The sequence below is a fragment of the Solanum lycopersicum genome, chromosome 10 (genome assembly GCF_036512215.1).
Source record: "Solanum lycopersicum chromosome 10, SLM_r2.1".
Classification (NCBI taxonomy): Eukaryota; Viridiplantae; Streptophyta; class Magnoliopsida; order Solanales; family Solanaceae; genus Solanum; species Solanum lycopersicum.
Window position 1 is genome coordinate 8,962,000 of NC_090809.1, and position 9,653 is coordinate 8,971,652.

General features: G+C 34.1%; 1 protein-coding gene across 1 annotated transcript; it reads right to left on the reverse strand.

Moving 5' to 3' along the window:
• Positions 1-7,923: 7,923 nt before the first annotated feature.
• Positions 7,924-8,343, reverse strand: LOC138338693 (uncharacterized). Its single transcript, XM_069289773.1, has one exon. It carries the CDS (start codon positions 8,341-8,343, stop codon positions 7,924-7,926), a length of 420 nt encoding a protein of 139 aa, XP_069145874.1.
• Between the last annotated feature and the right edge of the window lie 1,310 nt (positions 8,344-9,653).

Below are 9,653 nucleotides of genomic sequence, written 5' to 3' on the forward strand. Positions count from 1 at the left end.
TAATTCTCCAAATTTGTTTGGTATGATTTAATGATTTTACTAATATTTTTTTCTTGATTTTTTTTATATTCAAGATAATTTGTCAATTACCCACTTGAACTATTGTTTTAAAAATAAAAATAAAAATAAGCTTTAGGTACTAACAATTTAAGTAGTCTTAAATCTATGTTAAGTTTAGGACATATACTTAACCCACAAAAAATTAGAAATACATTGTGTCATCACTGATCTTCTTAGTGGTACATCATACCTTAAAATTAATAACAATTTTATATATATGTATTTGATTTAACTAATTAAATGGAATAAATAATTCTTTTAAAAAATTATCCGGTCCGGTAGTTATCTACCTTGACCCAGTTTCATGAAATAAACACTCATAATAACACAAGAGTATAATAGGAAAGAATTTTTTTTGTAGAATTACAAATTAAACACAAAATTAAGTGAAAAGTAGTGAACCAAACACTTGACAAAAAATAATCACTGCACTATTAATCCATGTATTACTAATCCCTACATTACTAATTCATGTATTACTAATCCCTGCACTATCAATGTTTGTACCAAACGACCCCTCATTGTTTAGGGTTGGCAATGGGTGGTGCAGAGCGGGTTGAGATTCACCTCTGAAAGTTTTGATAGTTTCGCATAATAACTTTTCATTTTCAACCAGCACAATATAGATTTGTTCGTATAATTTTTTTAATATTTTCTTTTTTAGGTGAGTTGATATTAAAAATAAATTTATTTTTTCATTAATTTAATAGATAATGACTTAAAAAAAATTATTTTTTAAAGGTCAATTTGGAAATATGTAAGAACTTGTATTATTTTTTATTAAACTATTTTCATTTACTATCTTGAATTTTTTTAGTAATTGTAAAGAAATTATCTTAATAAATAATGTTATATTGCTCTTATAACATGTAAAACGTTCAAAATTAAGTTTGAACCCACATAAACTCACATATACCGGCTTCCCCCACATTAATTTCAAAAAACACCGCCCCACACAACCTTAAACTTCATCCGGCATAGCCTTAGACCCACCCTATCCTGCATCCGCCCCACCCATTGTCATCCCTACATGTGTTATTTAATTTAATTTCGGCTGTCATTTATGTCTTTCAATTTTAAGTGTGTACGAGTAGAAAGTTAATTTTATATAAAGTTGAATAAGCAAATACATGTATTTTATATGACACGATACACATAGGATGTCATGTAGGACACAAATGCTTAGGTAGGACATCACGTAGGATGTATCGTCTATTTTGTTCTATATACTAGTTTAAGTATCAATTTGTACACACCCAAAATTAAAGGGAATAGATGTTAAGAAGCTCCATTTCGAATTCAGTCAGGCTTTAATGTGAATATCAGATATCGAATGAAAGATTAAAAAAATAAAAACTCATGCATTATGCTATATATGTAAATTGATATCCACAAATTTTGGTTAGGTTTTTATGAAGCATAGTTATATTCCTCTATTTATATTTCCTACTGTTAAAAAAGATCTTTTCAACTTATAAATCGGTATTAACTTGAACTACTGTTCGAATTTATATGCATCTCATTTCAATTGAATAAACAAACCTTTCGAATTTTTTTGAGACATGATTATCAATTTTTAAAGATCAAAATATAATATTAATTGAAGAAGATAAAGATGAATGAGAAAAATATGAAGTGAATAAGAACACATATTTATTATTGAATAAGAGACATCCTTCAAGTAAAAAGTTAAGAAAAATAATAAAAAGAATTATAGCTCATTTATTTGTGGGCTTACTATCTTAATTAGAGTATTTAGAGTGTATTAGACTAAGTTAATCGTATGGGTTGACTGTTCGCACATTTATGGGTGAAAAATTCATTTTGATATGTATTTTTAGGAAAAGTTTCTTTTGATATGTAATCCAAAAAAATGTTCATTTTGAACCGGACGACCTTAACACTAGACAACTACACTTGAAAGATGCAAGATCTTTATAAATGATTTTGTATGAATGATATTGATGCAATAGATTTACTCTAGTATGTACTACTAGTCAATCAAATAAAATTATTTGACATCATGTTAAAAATCGAGCTATCATTTAGCCAGAGAACTTGTAAGATGTCGAAAAGTCAATGATAATAGACCTCAATCTAGTAATTAATTTTTTTCTAAATATTTGTGAAATATTTATGGCCTATAAATATTAAGGATAAATATAAATATTTTATTTGTAAATGTTTTTGTAAGCGTCTAAAGTTTCGTCCCTGAAAAACTGCAAACAGGAAAGGAAAAATAGTAAACAATAATATTTGTATTTGAATTAATGTGAAGGTTATAATCTTTATAAAATATCTCAAAAAGATATGTAATCCCCTGATTCTTCTCTTCACATATGTTCTTGATTTGGCGGAATACTTGCGGCTCAACACTTGGAGCGAAGACTTCTTTGTATGTTGAAGACTTGCAGATCACCACTGAAGAGCAACTATGTATTTTTGTATGTATATATTTTTTTCTGTCTTTTGGTCAGAAGAAGACCTCTTTATATAGGCTTGAGTTACGGTTTAGGAGTATTTTGGCCCGAGCAATTTTGACCCCTGGGCCTGAAAAACATGGGTTGGGCTCATCTTGTCAACTTAATGGACTGGGCCAAGTGATTTGGACTTGATTTAAGTCATACAATTTTGACTTAGATATTAATCCGACTTTATCAACCAGAAATTTGACATGGTCAACGTATGCTGATTTAAGATTTAATCCAAAATTAATATGAATTTATCTATAAAAATCACTGTCTACAAATGCCCCCTACTTCGAGGCTTGTTGGGGTGCTCAATTTGTCGAACTTGTAGAGACAAGCCTTGAAGTATTTGTGAAGGAAATATTTTTTTAATTGTAGTTTATCTTTCACGAGACATTTGAAGCTTCATGAGAAATGACCATGTCGATATGTTGAAGTCAACATTTACAAGAGTCTTCATGACAATTTTCTCTAATTTGTAAGAGGTCATTTGACTTTCAGTTGTTTATCAACTCATTTTTTAATCTAAGTGTTTCAAGCTCATGAAGACTTATCAAATGACATTTCTTCATAGTGTGGTAATTTTATTTGGATCATCAACTACGAAATGTTCACTAATTAAATGAGCAAGGATTGCATCCACAAGCTTGACTTGGTGATAGAGATCTTGTGGTTTCGACACAAATTTTAGCTTTCACTTGAATAGAACGTAAGGAATTCAAATTCTCATGAGGCGAGTCTATTCTAATTCGGGCACATTGTTTTCATGTATCTCCTGAGAAAACTTTACCATAATTTGATTTCTATGGAATTTCCATAATTTGATTCCCATGGAAAATTTCCATAATTTATTCTTATGAAGACTTACCATAATTTAATTTCTATGGGATCTCCATAATTTGACTCATGGAAAATTTTCATAATTTAATTCTTATGAAAATTTACCATAATTTTCATAATTTGTAGGAATAAACTTTCCATCTTCATAATTTTCCATTATTTGTAGAAAACACTTTATGTACTTTGATTTCTATAAAACACATGCTCTTATAAAGATTGATTTATCAATTTGAGGCATGCAGAACTCAATTTTTGTCACTTTTTTTCAGCACAACACGCCTATGGTAGAAAGGTCATAACTTGTTGTAGAAACATTCAAATCATGATCCGTTTGATGTTCCAGAAAGTAGGCTCAAAATGTCACGACATATTTGAAATTCAAAATCAAAACCTTTATGAATTGGCAGAAATTGATTTTTAAAGTTTGCTATCAAATCTGTCTTCCTGTTTTAATAGCTCTATGCAGTCCCACCAAAACGTCTCTTTCTTGATGTAGAAGATTTCAAGCGACAAGCAACTTGTTTCTATAGAAACTATACATCAAAGTCTACAACATATACAAAAAATCAAGGTAAAACTCTTCATGGATTGACGAGAATTAATTTTCGACGTTGCACTTCAATTCTGTCGTTATTGTTTTGCAGATTTGTGGAGTCTCACCAAAATGTTTGTATCTTGGCGTAGGAGAGCTCGAATAGAGAGATACTTGATTCTATAGAAAATAGACTCTTAAGTCTTCATTTGTTTACTTCTGTGCATCTTTATCGAAGAGTCGCATATTGATTTCCTTATTGATTGAGATTTTTTTTAATCATCTACATGGAGAGACAACATAAAACTCTTAAGCCAATGGGACCATATTCATCATGACAAGTGCGAGAGAATACGCCATAATTTTCATCATGTCAATTTGAATCTTCGTGCAATTGGCACCGTGAGACACATCATTCATCATGACGAGCGTGTGAGCATATACCATAATTTTCACCTTGCCGATTTGAAGCTTCGTGCAATTGGCATCGTGAGAGACAACATTCATCATGACGAGTGCGAGAACATATGTCATAATTTTCACCACGCCAATTCAAAACTTCGTGCAATTGGAACTGTGAGACACATCATTCATCATGACGAGCGCGAGAGCATATGTCATAATTTTTACCATGCCGATTTGAAGCTTCGTGCAATTGGCATCTTGAGATACATCATTTTTTTTAGGTTTACGATGGATTTCAAAAAGTATCAATATCATATCCAAAAAAAATGAAGTGTGGTCCATAATTGGCGGGGAACCACTGGATGCATCTTCTTTTGTAATTTCAACTTTGATGACGAACCACACTTTGTGCCTCTTCTTTTACAATTGCGGATTTAGCGGCGAATTATTCTTAGTACATCTTCTTCTACAATTGAGGCTTTGACGAAGAATCACACTTGATATCTCTTTTTTTTGTAGCTTCAACTTTGATGATGAACCACATTTGGTGCCTTTTCTTTTGGAACTGCGACTTTAGCGATGAGCGGCTTTGTCGACGAACCACACTCGATAGATCCTTCTACAATTGTAGCGTCTTATTTTAGAGTTGTGGCTTTGATGAAGTACCGCACATGAAGTATTTTTTTATTTGCAACTTCGACGACGAACCACACTTGACACTTCTTTTGTAGTTCAGCTTTGATGTCGAACCGCCCTTGGTGTCTCTTCTTTGGAAGATCATGTAGAGAATTTCTTCTAGTCGTACGCGAAGTATGATACTTTAAAATCATCAAAAATGACTAAAGAATCCCATGAAAATTCCCTCTCTGATGCGCAACACCGTCTCGATGGTACAAAGTTGACACATGAAAAGTTAGATGGATCCATGAAAAAACATCAAGCAACTCTAGCAGATGTGGAGCTAAATAATGTGATGTCTAACAATAAAGTTGAGAGATTATCCAAACTTGAAGAGGCGATCGAGAAAAGTCGCCAAGAAATCATAAGCCTCAGACTTTTTCTTTTTTTTGATTCACTCATTATGGTGTAGTGGTTTTTTTTTCTTATTCATTTTTGAAGCAATAAAATAGTAACTTATATTTCAATAAAAAACTCCTCGTCTTGAACTTTGAATTTTGATTGTTTCTTTCCACGAGCCCCCTTTATTATTGGAAAAAAAGACTCCATAAGCTAGCGTTCATATGAGGATTGCAACAAAATGTTACTTTTTCCAGCTTTCTTCAGCTTTGCGTACATATGGAAGAAAATTCATAGCGTGGAGTAGGAGCATCAGAATAATGAGATTCTTTTTTGGTTGGAAAGATAACTTGAAGATCTTTGATTTATGTAAAATTCACATCCATGGAATTTACGGTTTATTACAGATCTTTTTTCGAAGTTGGTTCAAAATCTGCATACTTGAATCTTCAGATTTCTTCAACTTTGCGCACATGTGGAAGAAAATTCACAACGTGGAGTAGGAGAGCCAGAATAATGAGCTTTCTTTTTGTTGGAAAAATAACTTCAAAATCTATAGTTCGTACAAAAATCGCATCCATATGATTTACGGATTAATGCAGATTTGAGTTACCTCAAAATTTGGGTGCTTAACTCTTCATTTGAACGAATCAACATGATGTTCACATGGCGACATTATATATTTTTTCTTCTTATGACTGAACGTAGAGTAGAAATACTCTAAGTTGCCTGCGTACCTTAGTGAAGAGGATCAAGTCATAACATAGTTCAGAAAGCGAGCTTTAATTATTTTTTTGTGTCCTAACTTTTGCCTAGGCCGCCTCTTTCGATATATTCAACCTAGCGGACATTTTTTTTGGGAGCCATACACTATTTATACTCTTGCGGGCCAGGAGTATGACGCCACTTCAAGGATAGTACTTCTTCAAGAATTTTCCATTGATGGGACCAATCCGCAAGCCGTCTGCATCCACAAGTTTGTAAGCTCCGCTTGAAAAGAATTCTCGGATGACGTATGGTCCATCCCAATTTGAGGTGAACTTGCTTTTCGATTTATGAGATATGATAATTGGCCTTCTAACTGCAAGAACTTGATCACTAACTTTGAAGGACCTTAGGCGAACTTTTTATTAAAAGCACGAGAGAGACGACCTTGATAGCATTCAAGACTTTGTTAAGCTTCCAACCTTTTCTCATCAAGAGCTTCCAACTCTTCAAGGCGCAGGCGAGCATTATCTTCTTCAGTAAGTCCCTCTTGGATGGCAAGCATCAATGACGGTATTTGTCGTTCAAGTGGAAGGACTGCTTCAGTTCCAAAAATAAGAGAACAAGGAGTTGCTTGAGTCGGCGTGCGATGAGTCGTCCGATATGCCCAAAGAGCTTATTCCATTGTATCATGCCAATCTCTTTTAGATTCGGAGATGACCTTCTTTAACAAGTTGCACACGGTCTTGTTAAATGCTTCAGCTAGACCATTTGCAGTAGTATAATACATTGAAGAATTACGTTGTTTGAAGCCAAAAAGGTCACAGATTTTATCCATTAATTTATTGGCAAATGGCTTTTCATTATCTGTTAGTATATAACTAGGAATGCCAAAACGATAGATTATATTCACCTTCACGAAATTTGCAATATATTCCTTCTTTACTTCTTTAAGGGCTACCACCTCAGCCCATTTAGAGAAATAATATGTTGCATCAAGGATGTATAAGTGGCCGCCAGAAGATTTCGGTAGTGGTCCAACTACGTCTATACCCCAAGCATCAAATGGCCAAGATGCAACAGTCGGATGTAATACACCAGGAGGTTGGTGCATAAAGTTTGCATGAAATTGGCATGCTTGACATCTTCGAGCATAATCCAAACCATGTTTTACTATTGTTGGCCAATAATAACCCATTATTTTTATATGAAAATGCAACATTAGCCCAGATTGATGCGATCCACAAACTCCAGAATGTGCTTTTTGCATAGCTTGATTTGCTTCTTATTCTCCCAAACAACGCAGAGAACCCCCTCGATTGATCGTTGATGTAGAGTATCTTTATAGTAAAGAAACACGACGACGGATTTCAGTCTTTCTCTTTGGATTTTCTGGAAGTCTATTGTAGCATAAGTAATCAATCAAGTCATGTCTCTAGTCGACTATCTGAACTTGTGAAACATCTATAAGTGTTCAAGCTTGCTTTCTTCATTTGCCTCTGGTGGTACTATCCATTTTTGGCAGATAGTGATTTGAGCTTCGTTGGGCAGAGTCAATGTTGAAGCCAAAGTAGCTAAGGCATCATCTTTCTTATTCTCATTTCTTGGAACATGTTGAAGAGTTACATCTCCAAGCCATCTAATCAATTTTTGTGCATAGTCATGATAGAGGCGCAATTCTGGCTTTTTGACTTCATAGCTACCCAACAATTGATTGATCACTACTTCAGAGTCTCCAAAAACTAGTAATTGCAATTGCTTCATATTGACCGTCATTTCAAGCCCAAGTATTAAGGCTTGATATTCTGCAATATTATTGGAGCAACATTGTGTTAAGGTGAAGAAATATGACAAGATCTCCTCTTGAGAAGTGACGAATATCACTCCAGTGCCGGCTCATTCACAATGTGAGGCCCCATCAAAATACATCTTCCAAGGCGGTTGAACTTCAACAACCGTTGCATCTTCATCAGGTAATTCATCACTGAGTTCCCAATCATCAGGTATTGGGTGGTTTTCCAAGAAGTCTGCCAATGCTTGCCCTTTCACAACCTTTTGAGGAACATACACAATTTCAAATTGCTGAAACTGGAGATACCATCTTGCTAGTCGATGATTGAGGAAGGTTTTCAACATCACAAATTTGATGGGATTTGCTTTAGAAATAAGACGGATGACGTGAGCTTGAAAGTAATGTTTCGTCTTCTGAATTAAGAAGACCAAGGCCAAAGATAGATTTTCGATTGGCGAGTACTTCAACTCATTTGGTGTCATCATCCTAATCAGGTACTCCCTCCGTCCATAATTATTTGTCATGTTGTGCTTTTCGAAAGTAAATTTTACTGATTCTCCAAGTTAAATTAGATCACATTAATTCGATATTTTAAACGAAAAATTAGACATTCTAAAACTATATGAAAAGTACTATAAATTGCAATATTTCACATATTAATGTGATGAAAAAATATAGTTTAAAATGATAGTAAAAGTTTTTATAGTTTGACTCTAAAAATAGAAACCATGACAAAGAATTCCAGACGGAGGGATTAGTAAAGGTAATTTTCTTTCTCTTTGCCATTCTCTTAAGCTAAGAGTGCTATTTTTTGAGCTGATATGTAAAGTATCAATGGCTTTCCAGGAACAGGAGCTGCTAAAACTCGAGGTTTGGTCAAGTAAGACTTAATGCTCTCAAAGGCATTACTACAAGGTTGGTCCCATTCAAAAGAAGTGCCCTTTTCATAAGACGACTGAATGGTTGGCACTTTCCTGCTAGATTCTAGAAGAATCTCCTAAGATATGCTACCTTCCCTCGCAGACTCTTCAATTCATGGATGTTTCTTGGCTTGATCATTTTCAGAATTGCATCTATTTTTCCTTGATCAATTTTGATTTCTCGATGTCGTACAATGAATCCAAGGAATTTTCCAAATGTAATTCCAAATGCACATTTCAAAGGATTCATTCTAAGTTGATACCTTCGTAGTAGATCAAACACCATCCTTAAGTCTTGCAAGTGATGACACTTTTTCCTTGATTTCACTACTAAGTCATCAACATAATATTTAACATTTTTGTGAAGAATGTTATCAAAGATGTTATTCATAGCTCTTTAGTATGTTGCTCCTGCATTCTTCAAACCAAAAGACATTACTTTGTAGCAATAAATGCCTTTTAAGAGTGCGAAATGCGGTCAACTCTGCATCCTTTGGTGACATGCGAATCTGGTTGTAGCCAGATGAACCATCCATAAAAGACATTGCCTCATAACCAGTAATGTCATCAATCATAAGCTCAGGTATAAGAAGTGTAAATTCATCTTTTGGACATGCATTATTGAGATCCCTAAAGTCGACGCAAACTCGAATTTTCCCATTCTTCTTCCTCACGGGGACAATACTTGAAACCCATGTGGGGTACTTAACTTCAAGGATAAATCCAGCCTCAATAATCTTGTTAACATCAATTTCTATCACAGGAACCAATTCATGCCAAAAACGCAGTTGAGCCTGCTTTATGGGACGTGCACCGCTTTTCACAGCAAGATGATGGACTTCTACCTTCGGGTCTAATCCAGGAATTTCTTTGTAACTCCAAGCAAATACATCTTTATACTCTTTGAGTAAGTC